This window comes from Neoarius graeffei, chromosome 3 (assembly GCF_027579695.1).
Source record: "Neoarius graeffei isolate fNeoGra1 chromosome 3, fNeoGra1.pri, whole genome shotgun sequence".
In the NCBI taxonomy this organism is placed as follows: domain Eukaryota; kingdom Metazoa; phylum Chordata; class Actinopteri; order Siluriformes; family Ariidae; genus Neoarius; species Neoarius graeffei.
This window is the reverse complement of record NC_083571.1, coordinates 20,994,678-21,020,939: the sequence shown is the minus strand read 5'-3', so window position 1 is coordinate 21,020,939 and position 26,262 is coordinate 20,994,678. Positions and strand designations below refer to the sequence as shown.

Genomic DNA, 26,262 nt, shown 5'->3' with positions numbered 1-26,262 from the left:
TTCCTCCACAACAATGTGAAAGACTGATAAAATCATACAGAAAACGATTGCTTCAAGTATACTTACTTCTTCACACATAGATTCTACATTTTCACCTAATTTATGTTAAATAAGTAATGACATGGTGGAATTTGTTGTGTGTTGCTTTATACCTGAGATTAGATTTGTATAATTTTAGGACCTGGTAAGGATCAGATGATTTTTTTGTTATGTCTTGATTGGTAAAACCATGTAACTGGAAGAGGGTGTACTTTCTTTTTCACATGACTGTATGTATGAATATTTTAAAGAGATGTTGGTAGCTTTTTTAAACATTTAGTGAAAATTATTCATCCTTCCATCATCTGTAGCCGCTTATCCTGATCTACAGGGTCGCAGGCAAGCTGGAGCCTATCCCAGCTGACTACGGGCGAAAGGCAGGGTACACCCTGGACAAGTCGCCAGGTCATCGCAGGGCTGACACATAGACACAAACAACCATTCACACTCACACCTATGGTCAATTTAGACCCACCAATTAAGCTAACGTGCATGTCTTTGGAGTGTGGGGGAAACTGGAGCACCCGGAGGAAACCCACGCAGACATGGGGAGAAAATGCAAACTCCACACAGAAAGGCCCCATCAGCCACTGGGCTTGAACCCAGAACCTTCTTGCTGTGAGGCGACAGTGCTAACCACTACACCACCATGTTGCCAGAATTAGTGTTAAGGTTGTTATTGACTTTTTTGTGGTTATGTTTTTAAAGTGGAAAAAAAAAATTCTAACCATCTCACCCTAGATTGTATAAAGGCATCTTTGGCTGCATCAACATACGGTATACAGTAATTTATCTTTTATCTTTTTTATTCTGGAATTGAATTAAATTTGCCTGCTCAGTTTCTGACAGATTTTCCTAATTCAATAAAAGTTTTAGATTATCCACAATTTCTCTTTTTCATGGCTTGCTTTTTTGATAACTTTGCTGTGATTAATGGCAATTTCTCTGATTTTAAATTTAAAGTACTCCCATTTCTGAATATTATTCATTTCATTTAAAAAATGTCTTGTGTCATTTATTTAACTGCATCTTGAAAGGTTTTGTCTCTAAGCAAATTATTGTTTCACTTCCAGTAACTGTCTGTAGAGGTTCTCAGTCATCCAGGTCACCGTAAACTATAGATGGTAAATAAGGCAACTGGACTTGCTTGAAATCCTTGAAGATGTTTCACCTCTCATCTGAAAGGTTTCTTCAGTTCTGTCTGACTAGTGGGGAGTTCCATGTGTTTATCCTCTAGTGGACCAAAAGCAAACCTAAGGAGAGTTGTTGAGGTCACCTGGGTCATTGACCCTCTCAGTCACTGTGTAGCCAAACAACCTACAGGATGACTGAGAGGGTCAACCCCCACACTGTCATCTTTCACCTACATTTCATATATCATGTCTCAACCCTGCCATCCCAGTACCATTGACAGAAAACACACCAGCCCAGGAACACCCAGCACCAGTTGAACTGGAAGGAGGAGCAGTGTACCAGGTACACAAGATACTCTGCTCTTGTCGCAAACAAGGCAACCTTGAGTATTTGGTCGATTGGGAGGGGTATGGTCCAGAGGAATGCAGCTAGGGAGCTGCCAAAGACATTCTAGACCCCATGCTCAGTCAGGAATTCCATGCACAGCACCCTGAAAAACCTGCACCTAGAAGGCGAGGATGTTCCAAGAAGAATTGTGCTCCCAGAGTTAGCACCTTGGGTGGGGGGTTGTCTGTTAGTCATTGACAGTGTAAGTTTGTTGCAGCCTTCAAACATGGCCACCATAGACTACAACTCTAACTTTTTCACTTTTTTTCCCCTGATGAAGTCTTTTGTTGTCTTGCCAGTGTGTTTTGTATCATTATCTTACTGCATGATGAAGTTTCTCTCACAAAGAGAGCAGATGCCTTTCTCTGTAAATTGTCAGACAGAATTTCTGTAGATTTCTGAATTAATTCTACTGTTACCATCATTAGTTAAATCAAAAATAAAGATTAGTGAGCTCATTCTAGAAGCAGCCAAGCAAGCCCAAACTATGACACTACCTTGAATGTGCTTGACCAGCAGGTTATGGATCATGAGCAGATCCTTTCTTTCTCCACACTTTGGCCTTTCCATCACTTTTGTCTGGCCTTCTGATTCTTACTCCTAATGAGTTATTAACATTTTGTGGTATGGCCTCTATATTTAAGCTGTCAGAGTTTTCTTTGAATGGTGGATTGTCATACTTTCAGTAGCTCTCCGCTGTTCTCCAGCTGCTGACAATGACTGTTGTTTTAGGGTTTTTCTTCACAGCTCTCACAATGTTTCTGTTATCAGCTGCTGTTGTTTTCCTTGGCCAACCCATTCCATGTCTGGTTGTTTGTACACCAGTGGTTTTATTCTTTTTCAGGACATTCCAAATTGTTGTATTGGCTATGCCAAATGCTTGTGCAATTGCTCTGATTGATTTCCCCTTGTCATGGGCCAATGGCTGTCAGTGCAGGCTGGACCCAGTTAGCAGACTCAAAGAAAGAAAGAAAGAAAGAAAGCACAACTTTATTCATCACACACTTGTGAAATTTCCTCTCTGCATTTAACCCATCTGAGGCAATGAACACACACATGCACACACATACCCAGAGCAGTGGGCAGCCATGCTAACAGCACCCGGGGAGCAGTTGGGAGTTAGGAGCCTTGCTCAAGGGCAACTCAGCCCATGGCCATCCCATATTAACCTAACCTGCATGTCTTTGGACTGTGGGGGAAACCGGAGCACCCAGAGGAAACCCACGCAGACACAGGGAGAACATGCAAACTCCACACAGAAAGGCCCTCGCCGGCCGCTGGGTTCGAACCCAGAACCTTCTTGCTGTGAGGCGACCGTGCTAACCACTACACCTGCATAGGAGTAGAGAAAAGCAAAGAGTCTTTAATGTGTCTGGCATGAAGCACAGAGAAAAAGGGGTGGCAGCAAGCCAAAAATCAGAAAGTGTTCATGCGCACAGGAGTCGGTTCAAAAATGGAGAGCATGAAAAAATAGTGTCTTGCAAAAGTATTCATCCCCCTTGGTGTTTGTCCTGTTTTGTTACATTACAAGATGGAATTAAAATGGATTTTTGGAAGTTTAGCACCATATGATTTAGCCAACATGCCTACCACTTTAAAGGTTCCAAATTGTTGTTTGATTGTGACACAAACAATAGTTAAGATGAAAAAACAGAAATCTGGAGTGTGCATAGGCATTCACCCCCTTTCATATGAAACCCCTAAATAAGAACTGGTCAAACTGATTAATTTCATGTCCCATAATTAGTTGATTAAGATCCACCTGTATGCAATCAAAGTGTCACATGATCTGTCACATAATGTCTGTCTAAATCAATCTGTTCTGGAGTGACCCTGACTCTGCAACATGACTAAGCAAGCAACATGAGAACCAAGGAGCACTCCAAACATGTCAGAGACAAAGTTGTGGAAAAGTACTGTATAGATCAGGGTTGGGTTGTAAAAATATCTCCCAAACTTTGAATATCCCACGGAGCACCATTAAATCCATTATAGCAAAATGGAAAGAATATGGCACCTTTACAAACCTGACAAGAGAAGGCTGCCCATCAAAACTCACAGACCAGGCAATGAGGGCATTAATCAGAGATGCAACAAAGACACCAAAGATAACACTGAAGGAGCTGCAAAGATCTACAGCGGAGATGGGAGTATCTGTCCATAGGACCACTTTAAGCCATACACTCCACAGAGCAGGGCTTTATGGAAGAGTGGCCAGAAAAAAAGCCATTGCTGAAGAAAAAAGATTTGGAGTTTGCCCAACAGCATATGGCAGACTCCCCAAACACATGGAATAGGATTCTCTGGTCAAATGAGACTAAAATTGAACTTTTTGGCCATCATGGGAAATGCCATGTGTGGCGCAAACCCAACACCCTGAGAACACCATTCCTACAGTGAAGCATGGTGGTGGCAGCATCATGTTGTGAGGATATTTTTCATTTGCAGGGACAGGAAAGCTGGTCAGGACTAAAAGAAAGCTGAGTTAGCCAGAGGTTTGAGACTGGGACGAAGGTTAATGTTCCAGCAGGACAATGACCCTAAACATACTGCTAAAGCTACACTAGAGTGGTTTAAAGGGAAACATTTAAATGTCTTGGAATGGCCTAATCAAAGCCCAGACCTCTTAATTATTGTTTGTGTCACAATAAAACAACAAATTTAACTTTTAAAGTGGTAGGCATGTTGTGTAAATCAAATGGTGCTAACCCCCCCAAAATACATTTTAATTCCAGCTTGTAATGTGACAAAACAGGACAAACACCAAGGGGGATGAATACTTTTGCAAGACACTGTAATCATTAGCAAGTGCAGTGTGCAGAAAAAAAAAAGTTTAAAGAGTCCAGAGCGCAACCTCAAAGCTTGTAATCTGCAAAACAATCAGCAAAGAAATAAATCCAAACAGAAGGCAAAGTAATACCAAAGCACTTGGCAAAGTAACAAATGAAAAAGAGTCCAGAACAAAAACATGCAAAAACTTGACACTGAAACTCTGTGTCAGGACATTCTCCAAGCACTGGTAATATAGAGCTGGAGATTCCGTAAGTGGATCAGAGACAGGTGGGCTAGCTGCCATGCAGAGAAGGCTTGGGGGGAAACAAGGGGTGGAACTCAAGACCCAGATCAGGATCTAGAGGTTCCAGACTGGATCGTGACACCCTTCTTTTCTCAGCTTCAAAATGGTTTGCTTTTCTCCCATAGACAGCTCACTGGTCTTTATCTAAGTTTTTCTTTTTAACAACAAATGCAGTCTTCACAGGCAAAACCTGAGGCTGAAACCATAGATATTTAGAGCTATTAACTGTTGAAACAATTGATCTAACAGTCCACACTTGGGCAACAACAAACACCTATCAATCACAATATTTTTAATCACCTGAAAAATGGGTGGGTTAAACAGATGGTGCCATGTTCTAAATTGTTTCACACATCTACAACCCCAATTCCAAAAAAGTTGGGACAAAGTACAAATTGTAAATAAAAGCGGAATGCAATAATTTACAAATCTCAAAAACTGATATTGTATTCACAATAGAACATAGACAACATATCAAATGTCGAAAGTGAGACATTTTGAAATTTCATGACAGCAACACATCTCAAAAAAGTTGGGACAGGGGCAATAAGAGGCTGGAAAAGTTAAACGTACAAAAAAGGAACAGCTGGAGGACCAAATTGCAACTCATTAGGTCAATTGGCAATAGGTCATTAACATGACTGGGTATAAAAAGAGCATCTTGGAGTGGCAGCGGCTCTCAGAAGAAAAGATGGGAAGAGGATCACCAAGCCCCCTAATTCTGCGCCGACAAACAGTGGAGCAATATCAGAAAGGAGTTTGACAGTGTAAAATTGCAAAGAGTTTGAACATATCGTCATCTACAGTGCATAATATCATCAAAAGATTCAGAGAATCTGGAAGAATCTCTGTGCATAAGGGTCAAGGCCGGAAAACCATACTGGGTGCCCGTGATCTTCGGGCCCTTAGATGGCACTGCATCACATACAGGCATGCTTCTGTATTGGAAATCACAAAATGGGCTCAGGAATATTTCCAGAGAACATTATCTGTGAACACAATTCACCGTGCCATCTGCCGTTGCCAGCTAAAACTCTATAGTTCAAAGAAGAAGCCATATCTAAACATGATCCAGAAGTGCAGATGTCTTCTCTGGGCCAAGGCTCATTTAAAATGGACTGTGGCAAAGTGGAAAACTGTTCTGTGGTCAGACCAATCAAAATTTGAAGTTCTTTATGGAAATCAGGGACGCCGTGTCATTCGGACTAAAGAGGAGAAGGATGACCCAAGTTGTTATCAGCGCTCAGTTCAGAAGCCCACATCTCTGATGGTATGGGGTTGCATTAGTGCATGTGGCATGGGCAGCTTACACATCTGGAAAGACACCATCAATGCTGAAAGGTATATCCAGGTTCTAGGGCAACATATGCTCCCATCCAGACAACGTCTCTTTCAGGGAAGACCTTGCATTTTCCAACATGACAATGCCAAACCACATACTGCATCAATTACAGCATCATGGCTGCGTAGAAGAAGGGTCCGGGTACTGAACTGGCCAGCCTGCAGTCCAGATCTTTCACCCATAGAAAACATTTGGCGCATCATAAAATGGAAGATACGACAAAAAAGACCTAAGACAGTTGAGCAACTAGAATCCTACATTAGACAAGAATGGGTTAACATTCCTATCCCTAAACTTGAGCAACTTGTCTCCTCAGTCCCCAGACGTTTACAGACTGTTGTAAAGAGAAAAGGGGATGTCTCACAGTGGTAACCATGGCCTTATCCCAACTTTTTTGAGATGTGTTGTTGTCATGAAATTTAAAATCACCTAATTTTTCTCTTTAAATGATGCATTTTCTCAATTTAAACATTTGATATGTCATCTATGTTCTATTCTGAATAAAATATGGAATTTTGAAACTTCCACATCATTGCATTCCATTTTTATTTACAATTTGTACTTTGTCCCAACTTTTTTGGAATCGGGGTTGTACATATAAATATCAGGAAATGCAACCTGAAATTCTGATCTATTGTCTCATCATATTCATCTTCTGATCTTACACCCAAATATCTTCAACATATATGAAATTGCAAAGAAATGGCTTTGCTGTTACAATACTTTCAGAGGGAACTGAATCTCTTTTTTTATTTTTTATTTTTACTTGATATATCAAAATTTGGACTGACAATTTTTGATTTATAATGGTAAGCATATGTCATTCTTTTTTTTCTAAATAATTCCAGAGTATTATCACTGCAATTGTTTTAAGTTTTGATCTGTTACTTACAGTTTTATAAATAGATCAGTCAACATAAAGACAAATAGTTTGATAAAGGGGTATTAAACCTTATGTACAGTGTAGTACATGTAGAACATGTTCTCTGCAGACTTTTGACAATTTCATATCTCTTTCTAATCTCACATATTTCTTCCTCATTACAGAAAATAAAAGAAGGTCAAAAAGGAGACCAGGTAAATGCATTTCATATTGTCTTTGAATACACATGTGAAATGCTTTTGTACCACTGAGGACATTACTTCTATTTGATGTATATTTAGTCAAGTACAAATTAAAAATAAATAAATAAATAAATAAATTATAGAAATATTTCTCTGGGTTCTCCAAACAGTCAATTACATTTACAAAAAACTTTTCACAGGGTCCTCCGGGTGTTGCTGGAAAAAAGGTAATCTGTGTCCTGTTATCACATACAAGTAATGGACTGTAAATTGGTCAGTGATCCAGCCAAGTAATTTACTATATATAGCTTCTTTCTTGGATAGGGAATTTTATTGCTCAGAAGGTTTCACTAGCATGTGTAGAAAAGAAACCTGGTTCTTGATCAACATTCCCACTATTTTCACACTGCAGTCAGTCTTGTTTTGGAATATTACACAGACTATTACCCATTTTATGAAGCATTAATGAAGAACTAATGTGTTTTTGAAGGTCTATATTGATCATGGAGCTTTACATTACTGTTGATTTGTTTTGGATGTAACTTCCTTTGATGCTCACATGATCAGCTTGATGGAAATGGGATATTCCTTTGTTTTCCCCTTATGAATACCTGAAAATGTCAGGTATAACAAAAAGGTTTCTAGCAGGCATACCAAATCATCTTATAAAAGTTTCTTAATCAGGACATCAATGGCTCTGTTCATAAATGGCATAACCTCGCAAGTGAGACCTCTAACTTTTATAAGGGTCTGGTACTTTTTCTCACTATAAATCTGATCAGGAACTGCTTACTTTACATGGAAGAGGCCATTGGAATAACAGTGCAAAAAGCCATCCAATCAATTAATCAGATTTTAACCTTCAGAATTCTGAAGCATTTTGCCAGCTAAGTATACAAAAAGTATCACATGCTAATAAGACACTCCTTTTTTACATACGTGAATTTGTAATTTGCTCTTTTTATGATCATGCATGAACCTACATCTCTCTTTTTTTCCTCCCCAGGGAGAAGCTGGTTTACCTGGTCCACCAGGAGCCCCAGGAAAAGAGGGCAAAAGGGTGAGTAAACAGGAGAAAATTGCTGCCTGTGTGGTTGATTTATGTGGTTTTGACATCGTGTGACATTGTGTTTGATATAACCATCAGCAGATCTTTAATGAGAGTAATTTTACATCTGTAGTGTGTGAGAGAAATAATTTTGAGGACAAATGCACAGTGGTGCTTGAAAGTTTGTGAACCCTTTAGAATTTTCTATATTTCTGCATAAATATGACCTAAAACATCATCAGATTTTCACACAAGCTCTAAAAGTAGATAAAGCGAACCCAGTTAAACAAATGAGACAAAAATATTATACTTGGTCATTGAGGAAAATGATCCAATATTACATATCTGTGAGTGGCAAAAGTATGTGAACCTCTAGGATTAGCAGTTAATTTGAAGGTGAAATTAGAATCAGGTGTTTTCAATTAATGGGAAGACAATCAGGTGTGAGTGGACACCCTGTTTTATTTAAAGAACAGGGCTCTATCAAAGTCTGATCTTCACAACACATGTTTGTGGAAGTGTATCATGACATGAACAAAGGAGATTTCTGAGGACCTCAGAAAAAGCGTTGTTGATGCTCATCAGGCTGGAAAAGGTTATAAAAGCATGTCTAAAGAGTTTGGACTCCAACAATCCACAGTCAGACAGATTGTGTACAAATGGAGGAAATTCAAGACCACTGTTACCCTCCCCAGGAGTGGTCGACCAACAAAGATCACTCCAAGAGCAAGGCGTGTAATAGTCACCGAGGTCACAAAGGACCCCAGGGTAACTTCTAAGCAACTGAAGGCCTCTCTCACATTCGTTAATGTTCATGAGTCCACCATCAGGAGAACACTGAACAACAATGGTGTGCATGGCAGGGTTGCAAGGAGAAAGCCACTGCTCTCCAAAAAGAACATTGCTACTTGTCTGCAGTTTGCTAAAGATCATGTGGACAAGCCAGAAGGCTACTGGAAGAATGTTTTGTGGATGGATGAGATCAAAATATAACTTTTTGGTTTAAATGAGAAGCCTTACTTTTGGAGAAAGGAAAACACTACATTCCACCGTAAGAACCTTATCCCATCTGTGAAACATGGTGGTGGTAGTATCCTGGTTTGGGCCTGTTTTGCTGCATCTGGGCCAGGACAGCTTGCCATCATTGATGGAACAATGAATTCTGAATTTTTCCAATGAATTCTAAAGGAAAATGTCAGGACATCTGTCCATGAACTGAATCTCAAGAGAAGGTGGGTCATGCAGCAAGACAACAACCCTAAGCACACAAGTCATTCTACCAAAGAATGGTTGAAGAAGAATAAAGTTAATTTTTTGGAATGGCCAAGTCAAAGTCCTGACCTTAATCCAATGGAAATGTTGTGGAAGGACCTGAAGTGAGCAGTTCATGTGAGGAAACCCACCAACATCCCAGAGTTGAAGCTGTTCTGTATGGAGGAATGGACTAAAATTCCTCCAAGCCGGTGTGCAGGACTGATCAACAGTTACCAGAAACGTTTAGTTGCAGTTACTGCTGCACAAGGGGGTCACACCAGATACTGAAAGCAAAGGTTCACATACTTTTGCCACTCACAGATATGTAATATTGGATCACTTTCCTCAATAAATAAATGACCAAGCATAATATTTTTGTCTCATTTGTTTAACTGGGTTCTCTTTATCTATTTTTAGAACTTGTGTTAACATCTGATGATGTTTTAGGTCACATTTATGCAGAAATATAGAAAATTCTAAACGGTTCACAAACTTTCAAGCACCACTGTATGAGCTCATTGTTTGGTATTGAAAGCTCAGCTTGAATGGCCAGGGTCAAAAGTGTGAATGATGGCACACATTGTAAATTCCACTAGTGTGCCATTCCAAAGGTGATTTATGGTTAGATGATCAAATACCTAGAATGAAAAATATATCTCTCAGCAGCCTGAAGGATGATATTACTCAGGGTAAATGGTTGCTTTGATAGTAACAAACACTGTAGTTGATGACTTAATTTTCTTGTTTTTGTCTTTAAATAATGCATTTTGTATGAAATGGAGCAATGGGGTGTAACATTTGTAAATCTACCAGTATGGTGGTATTTTCAAACACACTTTAGTTTGAAATTGCACTTTTCAGGGTTGCCTGCTATCTATGTGTCATGTCCATGCGCATTCATGCTTGGCACACCTCAAACTGTCACTCGCGTCCATGTGCATTTGCGCTCTGAGTGAGCAGTGCACGCCTCGAGGTCTAATTACAATGCACCTGTTCCTGAGCAGAGCAATCACAGCGTGTCCATAGAAAGACTGAACTTATACAGACTTTGCGAAGCATATGCTCAGTACCTTGTGATTCTGACTCCCCTTTGTATTTTGGACTTTGCCTTTTATCTCGGCCTCGCATGACCATTGCCTGTTTTTTTATTCCAATTCTGCCTGACGTTTTGGATTTGTTCATCGACTTGTTGTTTTATAATAAACACACTTCCTGCACTTACATCCATCTTTCTGCCACATTATGAGGCCATTTCTAGCACAGGCACAAAGCCTAAACTGCATTTTATGGACTGTAACAGGTATTTACAAACAGCTCATTTGTGGCTAAAGAACTGAAAATGACAATTAAGGAAACGTATAGGCTGGATTAACATGATATTCATCTTTATTTATTTTAATATAATATTTGGCGCTGGGCTGAGCTGCCAGGACACACTTTAGTTTAAAGGGAAAACAAAGAATTACATTGATGTGTATGTTTCAGCAGCACAATAATCACACATTTTATTCTTGTAAATCATTTTGAACAGAACTTAAAAAAAATCCACAACCCTGGACACTCAGATTACTGCCTGCACCAATGATACCAGGAATATTCCTGCCACACCAACACTAGTAAAAGCCCTTATTATGCCGAGATTTTTTTCTGGCTCTAAATCCTCCTGTCTTTACACACACACACACACACACACACACACACACACACTGACTGCTGGCCACTTTATTAGGTACACTCATACACCTGCTGTTTTATGAAGTTATCTAATCGGCCAATTGACAACAGCTGTAGCACAAACTGCTGAAAAATTTAATGCTGTCTAAAACAGAAATGTGTCAGCATTAACCTTTTCAGTAGTTTATGCTACAGTAGCTCTTCTGTAGGATTGGACCATATGGGCTAGCCTTCGTACTCCATGTGAATCAATGAGCACTGGCCGCCCGTGAGCCTGTCAGGTGTTCACCGGTTGGCCTTCCTTGGTCCACTTTTAGTAGGTACTAACCACTGCATACTGGGAACACTCCATAAGATGTGCCATTTTGAAGATGCTCAGACCCAGTTATCTAGCCATCACAATTTGACCTTTGTCAGTGTCACTCAGATCCTTTTTTCAGCCTATCAAAACATTATGCAAGCCTTCAAAAATGAGGTTCAATCTTGCAAAACCTTTTTATTAGATTTTAAGCTTTCAAACAGTTTCAACCTTTGAAAGGTTTTTTTTTTTTATATGCACAGTTGGTGCCACATGGACTCGTCACAAAAACTGGCCACCTGGGCTTGATGCAGAAAATTGGACGCTGTGCAGAGATCTGCACAGAGCCTTGCTTACACCCTCTGATGACGAAATTTATGTCATACGGACCGTATCAAAACATTTGAAGTAGTGTAACATCATTATCCAGAAAGGATTGCTTTGACTTGCACATTCTCAGTTGCTTGACTTAGACATGCTGTATCTGATACAAATATATGTCTGTTTGTCTGACAGTCTTGACCTTTACAGTGTTAATGGTTATTAATATTATTAATATATTTTAAGCCAATTTAATAATTTTTTCCTGATAAGTCAAAAATGGTACTTTCTGTTCTTGATTAAAAGTAAAAAAAAAAAAGGCTGAAATAATGAAAAATATTTAATTGGCACGATTAATCAGTATAGCTAACTGAAGTTACATATTTATTTAATGATAGTAAAATTGGATGCACACTGAATAACTTTATTTTAATGAGCTCAAAAAAGAAAAATCTCTATTTACTGTGACAGAAAGCAAGGGTGCTGCATCAGCACATCAAGTGGGGAGCTCAAACCACCTGCGCAACTGTCAATCATCCAAGATTCATATGTTGAATAGCTCATCTGCTGTTTTTATTAGGCAAAAAAAGACAGATCTTTTGGCATATTTTTCCATTCTGTTGTTAAAATGGGAAAAAAAGCCCTCCTATGCAAAATGTGTAATGTTTGTCAGGACTGAAATGATCGTTTAAATATTTCTTTTTTTGCAATTTTCTATCTCATCAACCTCAAAGAGTGGTCTACTACATCTGGCTCAGAGTGACATTTTTGTAATAATATCTGGTTTCAAGAAGCCTTTATTGAAGAATATTTGTTGAAGAAGCCACATGCACACTCAAGCACATTGAAATTCATCCTCTGCATTTAACCCATCTGAAGCAGTGAACACACGCGTACACTCAGTGGGCAGCCATACTACAGCACCTGGGGAGCAGTTAGGGGTTAGGTACCTTGCTCAAGGACACTTCAGCCCTTAGAATTTCCGGCACAGTGGTGCAGTGCTTAGCACTGTCGCCTCACAGCAAGAAGGTTCTGGATTCGAACCTCCTAGCCGATGGAGGCCTTTCTGTGTGGAGTTTCCATGTTCTCCCCAAGTCTGTGTGGGTTTCCTCTGGGTGCTCTGGTTTCCCCCACAATTCAAAGGTAAAAATATTCAGCCACTAGGGTTGCACAAGCCAGTACATACTTGGTGCCGGTCCCAAGCCCGGATAGATTGGGGAGGGTTGTGTCAGGAAGGGCATCCAGTGTAAAACCTATGCCAAATCAAATATGCAGAACAGATCTGCTGTGGCGACCCCTCACAGGAGCAGCCGAATGAAGAAGAAAAAGATGTGACTAGAATGTTACAGGTCTGAAACTTATGAAAGCAGCTTATGGATTTTCCTTCATTTTGAAATTTGGTCATTATCTTATTCAGTATAAAAATTATAGCCAGAAATTTAAAGATGCTACATAAGGTGCAGGACAGAAATGTATAGTCCCAGTGTCCTTTACTATTTAACCTGACTGGAGATTAATAATGATGAACACAGCATATGTAATTGTGGTCATGTGAAAAATGGTGGGTAGTTGTATATTAAATACAGCAGAGGGTTAATGGACACATGTTTTTTTGAGACCACTGGTGTCTGAGGACATTCTACTATGTTGTTTTCCTGACTGTTATTAATATGGAAAGTATACCGTATATGACACATTGGGTTCTCCTGATGGTGAACACTAGTGTGTTTTTGGGGTCAGAAATGAAACCATCCATTGACTTGTAAAATGATGCATCAGGGGTACCATTTTGGTATGAAAATGTAGTTGAGATACCCCCTGCCAGGACCCCCTCTTATTGGATATGGTATACTACTTTTATAAACAGCTGACTTCACCCAAGTATAAACTAAGGCTATGTTTATACGATCAGTCAATTAATGTAATTTATGTGCATATCCAATTGGAGTCCGACATGTAGCAACACTGAACAGCCGAAAATCACAAGATCCCATTTTTAAAAATCCATTTAAAATCAAATTCATATGTGGTTTGAAATACAATTCAAACCTCATTTTTGCAAATTTGTTTAGGTCTGACTGCTCTGATCGGATTTCAGGTGGTTTTTTTTTTTGTGTTTGTGTGTTTTTTTTTAACATCTGACTTTTGATGCCATGAATTAGTTCACGTTTACATTACACATACAGGAAACAGTAATGTGCTCTAAAATTAATACTGAAGTATGCCTTATAATCTACAACTCTGTCAGTAAATTGTGATTTCAAGGGTTGCACTGAAAGAGTACTCAGTGATGACCAGAAAAATGTCACAAATAATGGAATGTTCCAATCAGAAAGGGTTCTATTCAGAACCTTTTGAGAAAGATTAAACACTTAATTATGCTTAAATGACTTCCGGTTATGGAGTGCAGCTGACAGACGACAGTAACTTGGCTCGTCACTGACTTTCTGATAAAATACTTGAAAAACGACTAAAAGTTAATTTAAACTCACTTTTATGTTTCAATAAACTCTGAAGAACAATATGCCACCAAAAACCTCTAAACCTGGACAGCAATCTTCGAAGCCAACGGCACAAAACAACATAGCCACGACCAGTGCTAGCCATGATGCTAATGACAACCAGGAGGAGGCTAATGCTAACGGACCATTGACTATAGAGATATTGAATGCAATATGCTCGCTGAGGCAAGATTTCCGCAAACAGTCAGCCGACATGATGGAGGCCGTTAACAGCATCAAGGGAGATTTGCTGTCCCAGTCAAGGAGAATAGGTGAAACGGAAGAGAGAATATCACATACAGAGGAGGATGTCACCGCTCTCCAGCAAAAAGTTAAACAACTGGAAGGAATCAAATCAAATCAAATCAAATCAAGTTTATTTGTATAGCGCTTTTAACAATAAACATTGTCGCAAAGCAGCTTTACAGAATTTGAACGACTTAAAACATGAGCTAATTTTATCCCTAATCTATCCCCAATGAGCAAGCCTGTGGTGACGGTGGCAAGGAAAAACTCCCTCAGATGACATGAGGAAGAAACCTCGAGAGGAACCAGACTCAGAAGGGAACCCATCCTCATTTGGGCAACAACAGACAGCCTGACTATAATATTAACAGTTTTAACAGGTATAACCCTCAACTGTCCTCATGGGGCCGTCCTTCACAGGAGCGGTGCGATAAAACTCCGACCAGACACAGGGCACCAGGATGGATCAAGCAGGTCTGAGGGGCAGAAGAGGCCAGCATCTCAATCCCAGGATCAACATGTAACTCAGAGGGACAGATTGGGGGGGGGGGGGGGGGGGGGAGAAAGAAACACAGGTTGTTAGGTATGCCCTAAAAATGACAAGTATTAAATCTGTGTGGTAGGCTCGCAGAGACGAGAGTCTTTACATCAGGCATAACACACAACAATGGCATGTTAATATGGTAAAAAATATATCATGACCTGCTCTGGCTGGATGCTTGATTGGGTGATGGGAGCACACTCCTCAGCAATGATGAGATGCAGATGGGACCCTTAGGGCTGGCCAAGACAATTCAGTTACATTTCACCGGGTCTGGGACATGCGACAGAATGTCTGACGGCCGATTCCCTGCAGGCTACGATAGCCAGTCGAGGTCTCCACCCTCTCCACCAAAAGATTTCCTGTTGACTCCATGTAACTCAGAGGGACAGATTTGGGGTGGGGGGGAGGGAAAGAAAACACAGGTTGTTAGGAACAACAGAGATACTGCGCACTAAAATCCAAGAACAAGAAGACAGGGCAAGACGCTCGAACTTGAGAGTGGTCGGTCTCCCTGAGAAAACTGAAGGCACCGACATGTGCAGTTTCCTGGAAAACTGGCTCCCTAAGGTACTGGGTGACACTCTCGCCCCCACCCCAGTAATTGAACGGGCACGCCGCATCGGCCAAGTTAACACGAGCCGGTCTTTAGCCCCCAGACCAAGTTATAAAATTTTTGAACTATAAAGACCGTGAAAGTACACTTGGAGCAGCCAGAAGACAGAGGGAGGTGCGTTATGAGAACCAACGGGTCAGCTTCTTCCCAGATCTATCAGCTGAAACCCGACAGAGGCAACGTCTATTCGATGGAGTGAAGGCGAGGTTCCGAGCTCTGAACATCCATTACGGGCTACTCTATCCTGCAAACCTGGTGATCACCCATGACAGCAAGCACCTGGTCTTCACATCTGTTACCGAGGCAGAGGGTTTTCTTCACAACATTCAGTCCACTGGCTCCGTCACTCCGCGAGGATCCGTAAGCCCCGAGAGCTGATGAATATGTTCTCTAAATTTAATTCCGCTGCTCTCAACATCACATCTGGTAAATAAGGTAACAAAACATCTGAAAACCACTATGGTCTTATGATGGAGGACCCATGTTTTTGGTTACACTGCCCTTCCTTTCCTCTCGATCCACTATATGGACACCCTTATGTTGAGAACCCTCACTGTGGACATAATGTATAAACATTCGTTTTGAAATATGGAAGCCATATTACATTTAAGTTTGAGAGGCATATATCCTTCAAACATCTCCGTGTGATTTATACATTATAAATACTGTGACAACATGTTAAGAAGTTAGCTAATGTGAGTAGCTAGTGTGTATATTTTTTTTAGTATATTTTCATTTATTTATTTATTTATTTATTTATTTAATCTTCTCTTTTTTTCCTCTCTCTTTTTTCTTTTTACTGGATTTATTAATTTCATTTTATTTTAATTTTCACCTTAAAACTTATTTCTGGTTGGACTTAAAGTCTGTTTTCGACATGTTAGTCGAAAAGGAAATTGGAAGACTTGTTCTACATGTAGAACAAGAGACAACGGTTTTTCCGGTTGCGTGTTTCCGGTTGAGAGTACGTAGTGCGTGAGTTTGCTGCCTCTTCTCCCCGGTGTTTTTCTTTCTTTTTTTCTCTTTAATCTGTGCTTCTGATTTTTTGACAACGTATTATCCTTTTTTTTTCTCTTTTTGGTTAATTTTGGACTCTTCTTGACACTTTTTGACACCATCTTTTTGCAATCACCTGTTGCTAACCCGCCTGCGAGCCCCCACTTTCTTTCCACTCGCTTGACTTCAGCTGTGGTGAGTGAGTTTCCACCTTTCACCACGCTGTTGTCTGTTTTATGTGCTGGTTAGTCAAATTGCTTCCCTGCACTGTATTCTGGGTGTGGAACCGCTGGTGTTGGCTACGTTTATGAGCGATGTTGGGCTTAGGTGGCTTTGCACCTTACATTGGACTATGTCTGTCCATCTGTTTTTGGATCGTGACTGTGAGTCTGGGTATTGGTTTTGTGGCCCGGCTTTTACCTACATGTTTTACACCTACTCGCCGGAGGAATTAAAAAGCCTTAGTGCGCGGCACCGCTTGGATTCCGCGGCATTTAATCTGTGCCGCTCTATTGGAATCGTGCGCCGCCCTCGGTATATTCACCGCTCTCCGTGCTCTCCGACTGCTCATTATGCTACGGAGTCTTCCATACCCATCATATGGACTCACAATCGGGTTGCCAAGGTCAACAAGAACGCTCATGGAGTTAATCACGGTGTTCTTCGCTCACTTGGGAAACTGCAAGGGTCTGCTGTCTCTGGATTGTCACCTGTGTTTCCTGCAAAGATTGGCCTTTTAAACTCCCGCTCCATCACCAACAAAGTGTCGCTCATTAATGACCTGATTATCCAAAAGACCCTGGACATACTTCTGCTGGTGGAAACATGGCAACAGGCTGAGGACTATTTACATTTAAATATGTCTTCTTCATCTTTTCACACATTTTTCAAATCCCCGTCTCACAGGGAAGGGTGGAGGTCTAGCTGCAGTCTTCAGATGTGGTTTGAAACTTAGAGATTGTTTTTCATGATGTTACATCTTGTGAATATCTGGCTTTGAAAACCTCCACTCCCACACCGATGTTGCTGCTCTTAATCTATCGACCTCCCAAATCATCGCCATCTCTCTTTCTGTCTGAACTGAATGAACTGCTAACTGTAGCCTCATCTGTCTATCCTGCTGTCATTCTTCTGGGTGACTTTAACATTCATGTTGATATTAGTTGCTCCCTTACTGAGGAGCTCTTGACTGTCTTTGAATGTTTTTGTTTAACTCAGCATGTTGACTTTCCCACACATAATCATGGTCATTTACTTGATTTGCTTTGCTCTGCTGGTACAAAAATTGTATCTGTATCAGGTTCTGATGTAGGTTTACTGACCACAGGTTGATTGAGTGTTGTCTCAGTGTGCCACCTTCTAAACTTCCTCTGCGTTCTACTGTCTCTTTCCGTAATCTTTCTTCTATTGATGTGCATTCTTTCTCTGCCTCTCTCCTTTCTTCTTTTTGTAAATGTGCTGAGGTTTCCTCTCCTGATGATACAGTTGCTATTTACAATAATACGATGTCTAACGCACTTAACACTTTCGCTCCCCTTAAAACTAGACAGGTCTCTGCAAATCGTGCCTCTCCTTGGTTCATCTCTGAGCTTAGGGCCTTGAAGGCCAAGGGAAGGTGACTAGAGCGCCTTTATAAGAAAACTGGCCTTACTATTCATCTTTCACTCTTCTCTGAACACATCACAAAGTATAAGGATGCTCTTAATGCTGCTCGATCCTCCTACTATGCTAACATCATTAAGAGTGGCAATCACAGACCCAAAACTTTGTTTAATACAATAAATAAACTTCTTCAGCCTCCTTCCTCAACCACTCCCAGTTCTCCTGCTCAGTGTCAGGCTTTTTTGGATTTTTTCAATGATAAAATTGCCAGTATTTACCAACACTTTCATTCTGAAATTCATTCTTCTGTCCCGCTAGTAGCTCTTTCTCATAAAGCTGACTGCTGTCTCTCTGCTTTCTCTCCTGTTGATTCTTTTAAAGTATCGGAAATTATAACTAAGTCCTCCTCCTCATGTTTGTTGGACCGTGCACTCACTGCACTTCTTAAATCCTGTGTATCTGCTATCTCCCCTTATATTGCTCATTTGATTAATCAGTGTTTTGCTTTAGGCACTGTTCCCATCTCCCTCAAAATTGCTTCAGTTACACCAATACTAAAGAAACCTGGTCTAGATTCTCTTTCACTGTTCAATTACAGACCCATTTCAAATCTCCCTTTTCTAGCTAAAGTAATGGAGGGAGTTGTAGCCTCTCAGCTTCATACTTTCCTTGCTCAAAATGATCTCTATGAACCCTTTCAGTCAGGCTTTCGTAATATGCATAGCACTGACTCTGCTCTCTTGAGAGTTGTTAATGACGTCCTGCTCTCAACTGATGCTGGTCTCAATGTCCTTGTTCTCTTGGACCTCACAGCCACCTTTGACACCGTACATCATGAGAGACTCATTTCCAGACTATTTTCTTTTGGTATTACTGGCTTAGCTTTATCCTGGTTTCAGTCATATCTAGCAAACAGGCAACAGTTTATTTCTATTGGTGTTCATAAATCATCCACTGCTACTGTTGCTCAAGGTGTGCCTCAGGGTTCTGTCCTTGGTCCCCTTCTTTTTATATGTTTCTCCTATAGGCCAGATTATTCGTAACCATGGCCTTAACTTTCATTGTTATGCTGATGATATTCAAATCTACATCACTATCACCCCTTCCATAGCCTCTGTTCAGCTGCTAAGATCTTGCATCACTGACCTTAAGCAATGGCTGTATAAGAACTGCCTTAAACTTAATGCTGACAAAACGGAGGTTCTATTAGTAGGTACCAAAAGACAGGTTCAGAATTTCTCCAGTTTTACTATTGATGTAGATGGTGTCTATTCATCCTTCCCAAGTTATAAAAAACCTTGGAGTTATCTTTGACTCCACCCTTACGTTTGAACCCCATCTTAAACTAATTACTAAGAATGCTTTCTTTCACCTCCGCAATATTGCTCGTCTCCGCCCTTTTCTTTTGGAAACTGATGCCAATATGTTGGTCAATGCATTTATTTTTTCTCGTCTTGACTATTGCAATTCTCTCTTGTATGGTCTCCCTGCCACATTGCTCAATCGCCTGCAGTACATTCAAAACTCAGCAGCAAGAATCCTCACACTCACCAAGCGCACTGCTCACATCACTCCTGTTTTACAGCAACTGCATTGGTTGCCAGTTATCTCCCGGATCAAATACAAAATTTTGCTGTTAACCTATAGCTCTTCATGGTTTCGCTCCTTCCTATCTCTGAGTTAATTCATTTGTACTGTCAGATCTTCTGTCTGTGGACTTCTGACTGTTCCTCGTTTTAAATTGGCATCTATGGGTGGCAGATCATTTAGTGTTGCTGCTCCTAAACTTTGGAATTCGTTACCACAATCGCTTCGTGACTGTTCCACACTCTCTTCCTTCAAAGCCAACTTGAAAACTTTTCTCTTTACCTCACACTATTCTTCCTAATTTTTTTTTGGTGGTAACTCTTTTGTAAAGCGTCCTTGGGTTTGTGAAAGGCGCTATATAAATTGAAATTATTATTATTATTATTATTATTATTATTATTATGTTAGTGAGCCTTATGATGCTGTATTAGTGCATGAATCACATTGCTCCTCATTGTGTGGATCAAACATTGAACATACATAACCAGAGTTAATTACTCTTTTTGTAGTTCATATGTACTTCGTTTGGGGAAGTGCATTAGGGGGTTTTGGGAAGGAATAGGATCTCGGTGCTATGTTCTTGGTCTTACCTTTTCAGTTTTTCGGTCATGTCTTCTGAATATTGTTTTAAACACAGATGACTACTAGGTCAGAGTTAAAAATCTCTAGCTGGAACACAAGAGGGCTGAACAAATTGGTAAAACTAAAACAGGTATTGAATAGGATTAAGCAAATGAAGACCAATATAATTTTTCTGCAAGAAACTCACCTGGTAGAAAATGATATAGAGTTAAAAACAGGTGGCCAGGACAAGTTCATTCAGCCTTCTTTTCATCTCATGCCAGAGGAGTCATAATATTAATTCATAAATCAATCCGTTTTCATTTAAAAAACAAATACATAGACCCATCAGGGAGGTATATTATACTTAATGGTATAGTGTCCACTCAAGTCAGTTTAATATGTGTGTACGCTCCTAACGGAGATGACCCTTCTTTTTATCAAAACCTCTTTCTCTCTATATCATCCTACCCTGGTCAATACATAATTGGCGGTGATTTTAATTGTGTGTTAGACCTGACACAGGATTGATCAACTGGTATTGATACCTCTCATCAACAAACAAGGAATATTATCAAAAAATTCATGATTGATCTAAACTTAACTGATATTTGGCGATATCTTAATCCTAACAAAAAAGACTATTCATGCTTTTCAAGCACATATAAGACATACTCTAGAATAGATTACTTTTTAATTTCACACGGACTGCTATCAAAAATAGAGAAATGTTGGTATGACAGTATACTGCTGTCAGACCACACACACCAATCTCCTTGATAATGCAACTACCCAATGTAATGTCCTTGCTGCCTAGATTTCGTTTTCAGTCTAAATGGCTCCAGTACCCGGACTTTAAGTTTATTGACGGGAAAATAGACAAGTATTTCTCTCTAAATACAAATCAAACTAGTGCGTCAGTAAAATGGGAGGCATTCAAGGCCTATTTAAGGGGTGAAATAATAAGTTATACTACTCATAAGTTCAAAAAATATTACTCACAGCTTAACACTCTTGAACAAAAAGTTTAAAAATTAGAGCAAGAACTTCACTACAGTGACGCTTCAGAAAAACGACAAGAGCTCATGTTACTGAAATCCCAGTACAACGAGTTAACCACCAATAAAATAGCCTCCAGTTTATTGTGGCTAAAACAATCATACTATGACCAGGGAGAGAAAGCTGGAAAGCTGTTAGCATGGAGGCTGAAAAGGATACAAACTGATAGAGCTATTAAGTTACATTCTATTAATTCTATTAAGTTACATGATGGGAAAATCCTGGTCGATCCTTGCTCGAGAGTTCAGCAGTGAGACAGCTGAAGGAAAAAAAACTGTTCCTGAACCTCGTGGTTTTGGTCTGAAGGCTCCTGTCTCGCCTTTCAGAGGGCAGGAGAGTGAACAGTTTGTGTGCTGGATGGCAAGAGTCTTTGTTGATGTTTATGGCTCTCCTGAGACATCGCTTCCTGTAGACATCCTCAATAGCAGGGAGTGAGGCTCCCACAACACGCTGGGCAATCTTCACCACCCTCTGTAGTGCCTTCCGGTCCGAGACAGAGCAGTTCCCATACCACACTGTAATACAGTTGGTTAGGATGCTCTCAATGGTACAACGGTAGAAGTTCACCAGGATGTCTGAAGAGAGGTGGTTTTTCTTCAGAGTCCTCAAGAAAAAGAGATGCTGGTGAGCCTTCTTGACCAAGTTGGAGCAGTTGGTTGTCCAAGTGAGGTCCTGCGAGATGTGGATCCCCAGGAATTTGAAGCTGGTCACACACTCCACTGCTGCACCGTTGATGTGGATGGGTGTGTGTGTCAGCATTCCTCCTGAAGTCCACAATGAGCTCCTTGGTTTTATTGGTGTTGAGCAGCAGGTTGTTCTCGCTGCACCACACAGCCAGGTGGTCCACCTCCTCCCTGTAGGCTGACTCATCATTGTCCTTGATGAGGCCTATCGCTGTGGTGTCATCCGCAAACTTGATGATGGTGTTAGTGTAATATACAGGTCTGCAGTCATGAGGAAAAAAGGAGTAGAGGAACGGGCTCATCACACAACCTTGTGGTACACCGGTGTTTAGGATGAGGGTGGAGGAGCAGTGATGGTCTAAATGAACATGTTGGGGCCTGTTGGTTAGAAAATCCAACAACCAGTTGAAGATAGGAGCACTGATGCCCAGATCTGTGAGTTTGGTGATGAGCTTAGAGGGGATGACAGTGTTAAATGCTGAACTGAAGTCTATGAACAGCATTCTGGCGTATGTATTGCCATTATCCAGGTGCAAGAGGACAGAGTGCAGTGCTAGGGAGACTGCATCTTTTGTGCTCCTGTTCCTGCGGTAGGCAAATTGGTGGGGGTCCAGGGTGGGGGGAAGACAGGATTTGAGATGTGTCAGGACCAGCTGCTCTAAACACTTTGTAATGATGGGAGTGAATGCTACTGGACGGTAGTCGTTGAGACATGTTGGAGTTGAGTGTTTTGGTACTGGCACGATGGAGGTGGTCTTGAAGCAGGTCAGAACGACAGCATGGGCCAGAGACATGTTGAATAAGTCCATCAGGACCCCCGCCAGCTCCCCAGCACATGCTCTGAGCACACGTCCGGGGATGCCATCAGGGCCTGCAGCTATATGTGGATTGATCCTGCTCAGCACTGCTTTAACATCAGTGGAGGAGAGTGTTAGGGGTTGGTGGTCTGTAGTCCGCCTTGCCCTGGATGCAGACTCCTGGTTGTCCTTCTCAAACCAAGCATACAAATTGTTGAGCTCGTTGAGAAAGGAGATATCAGAGGATGGGGGGAAGGGTTGTTGGACTTGTAGTTGCTGATGACCTGAATGCCTTGCCACATATGTCGGGGGTTTGAGTTGGAGAAATGCTCAACCTTCTGTTTGTAGCAATGCTTGGCCTTCTTGATGCCACGCTTCAGGTCAGCTCTGGCTGTACTGTAAGCTTGTACATCTCCTGATCTGAAGGCAGTGTTGCGGGCTTTCAGCAGTAGACGGACATTTCTGTTCATCCAGGATTTCTGATTTGGGTACAAGGTGATCATTTTCTGGGTGGTGATGTTGTCTGTGGTGGTGGTGATGTGGTCCAGTACAGAGGAAGCATACGGTAGCTCTCAATGTCTGTGTGGGAATGACAGGTTGCTTGAATGGCAAACATATTCCAGTCTGTGAGTTTGAATTGGTCCTGCAGCACAGAGTCTGTCCCCTCTGGCCACACTTTTATTGTCTTCATTATGGGTTTCACACGTTGGATGAGTGGTGAGTACTTAGGGGTGAGAAACAGAGAAAGGTAATCTGACTGTCCTATATGGGGGGAGGGGTGTAACTTTGTAAGCTCCAGCTATGTTGGAGTAAACATGATCCAGTGTCTTATTTCCTCTTGTGTGGCAGGTAACATGTTGATGCAGTCTGGGAAGTACTGTCTTCAAGTTGGAGTGATTAAAGTCACCTGCAAAAATAAAGGCAGCCTCTGGGTGCATTTCCTGCTGTTTGCTAATGGCTGCATGCAATTCTCCCATTGCAAGCTTAGCATTAGCATCTGGTGGTGTATATACAGCAGTAATGAAAACTGATGTGAGTTCTCTTGGGAGATAAAAAGGTCTACATTTAACCATGAGAAACTCCACATTAGGTGAGCAGTGTCTCTCGGCGATAACAGAGTTTGTACACCAAGCTCTATTTATATAAATGCACAAACCTCTGCCTCTGGTTTTGCCGGAGCCATCTACAGTCTGCACGGAGAGTGTGGTGTCCTGCTAACTCAATAGCACTGTCCGGAATACTGCTGTTTAGCCATGTCTCTGGAAAGATCATGACGTTGGAGTCCATAATCCATTTATTGTTGGTGATGCAGAGTCGTAGTTCATCCATTTTGTTCGCCAGAGACCGGACATTAGCAAGGAAAATGCTGGATAAAGGGAGCCAATGTGGTGTTAGCCTTAGCTTAGCTCGTAGCCCCCCTAGCTCGCCTTTGTTTACAGTCCCAACGCTGTCTGCGAGCACTTTCACCCAGCTGGAAGGAATGAGCAGTCTCCGGTATTCTGGAGATCTCCGGGATGAGCTGAAGTTTCGCGATAAAACTATCAGAATTTCGTGATCTAATGTCCAAGAGCTCCTGTTTGCTGTAAGATGTTAAAGCAGTGCCATAATGAATGAACAGTCCAGTAAAGAGCAGATAAAACACTGCTAATTCGCAAAATCTGGAGAGACACTGAGCCTCGCGTTGTTCACGCACCGCCATCTTGGTTATTATTGCTTTTAATAGAATTAACTTCATTTATTCTTTATTGAAAATCAACATACACAGCTTTGAATTAATATATAATCAGCATAAAAAGAAATCAGTGTATGTGTGGTTATGTAAATCAGAATACATTTGTGATTACACACATTTGCGTGTGTGTGTGTGTGTGTGCGCGCGTGTGTGTGTTTATATGTGCATATAAAATTACTACATTCCCCCTTTCTGATTTTTTAAGTCAGACTTGAGTGACTACAAAAAATCACATCTAAAGATTAACCTACTGACTGATAACTAATGATTTGGAAATGTGACAGAAAAAAAATCAATAACATAAATGTGCATGTCCATCTCAGTCTATTCAAGTCCAGATGTTTGTAACCACTACACCACCGTACTGCCCTTAGTGTTTTTTTTTTTTTCCTGGTTAATTTTGCTACAGTATTAAACAGGAATCTAGGATTCTTTTTGTTATCTTCTATTAGGGAGGAGAGATATGTTGATCTACCGTAGCAGCACTAAGAGCTTTTCTATACTTCAGGAAGCTCTCCTTCCAAGCTAATTTGAATGCTACAAATTTTGTTTGACACCATTTATGTTCCAGTTTTCAAGTGGTCTGTTTTAAAGTGGGTGGCACAGTGGTGTAGTGGTTAGCACTGTCACCTCACAGCAAGAAGATCCTGGGTTTGAGCCCAGCGGCTGGCGAGGACCTTTCTGTGTGGAGTTTGCATGTTCTCCCCATGTCTGCATGGGTTTCCTCCAGGTGCTCTGGTTTCCCCCACAGTCCAAAGACATGCAAGTTAGGTTAATTGGAGGTTCTAAATTGACTGTAGGTGTGAGTGTGAATGGTTATTTGTCTCTGTGTCAGCCCTGCGATAACCTGGTGACTTGTCCAGGGTGTACCCCACCTCTTGCCCATAGTCAGCTGGGATAGGCTCCAGCTTGCCTGTGACCCTGTAGAACAGGATAAGCGGCTACAGATAATGGATGGATGGATGTTTTAAATTGCGAGTGTCATTGTTATACCAGGGTACTAATTTTTTTCTCTCTGATAATTTTCCTTTTAGATAATGGAGCTACATTATCTAAAGTATAGCCGAACATTGACTCTAAGCATTCAGCTGCCTGATCAAATTCTGCAGGGACTGACAGTGATCCAATCAAAGGTGATACCTCTGGGAGATCATTTATAAAACTCTGTGCCGTAGTTGAAGTGAATGTACATTTAATACAGTAGCATGGTGAGGTGCATATATTATTACTCAGACATATTTTGAATGAGATGAGATAATGATCTGAGATAACTTCAGACTGTGGAAGTGTGACTATATTTTCTATGTTTAATCCCAATGTTAGTATTAGATCGAGAGTGTGACCACCATTATGGGTCGGTCCTATGACATTCTGATTAGGGGTTAATCAGAATACCATAGGACCGACCCATAATGGTGGTCACACTCTCGATCTAATACTAACATTGGGATTAAACATAGAAAATATAGTCACACTTCTAAAATGGACATAAATGCTGTTTTCAAAGGGTCTTCTGGGTTATCGAAGTGAATATTAAAATCTCCGACAACTAAAGCTTTCTCTCAGGAAATAACCAGGTCTGAGATAAAATCTGCAAATTCAAAAAAACCCCCAAACCCTCAGAATATGGTCCCAGGGGCCTGTAAATAATAAGTAACGGAATTAACTGGGAAGACTTACTTTTTGAGGCTACATACAATATA

General features: G+C 40.9%; 1 protein-coding gene across 1 annotated transcript in view; it reads left to right on the top strand.

Moving 5' to 3' along the window:
• LOC132882507 (collagen alpha-1(XIX) chain) overlaps nt 1-26,262 on the top strand; it is a 740,050-nt gene that overhangs the window by 262,231 nt on the left and 451,557 nt on the right. The window contains exons 15-17 of the mRNA XM_060915622.1: nt 7,026-7,055; nt 7,244-7,270; nt 8,050-8,103. Coding sequence (XP_060771605.1) covers nt 7,026-7,055; nt 7,244-7,270; nt 8,050-8,103 — 111 coding nt within the window. The remainder of the gene's footprint in view (nt 1-7,025; nt 7,056-7,243; nt 7,271-8,049; nt 8,104-26,262) is intronic.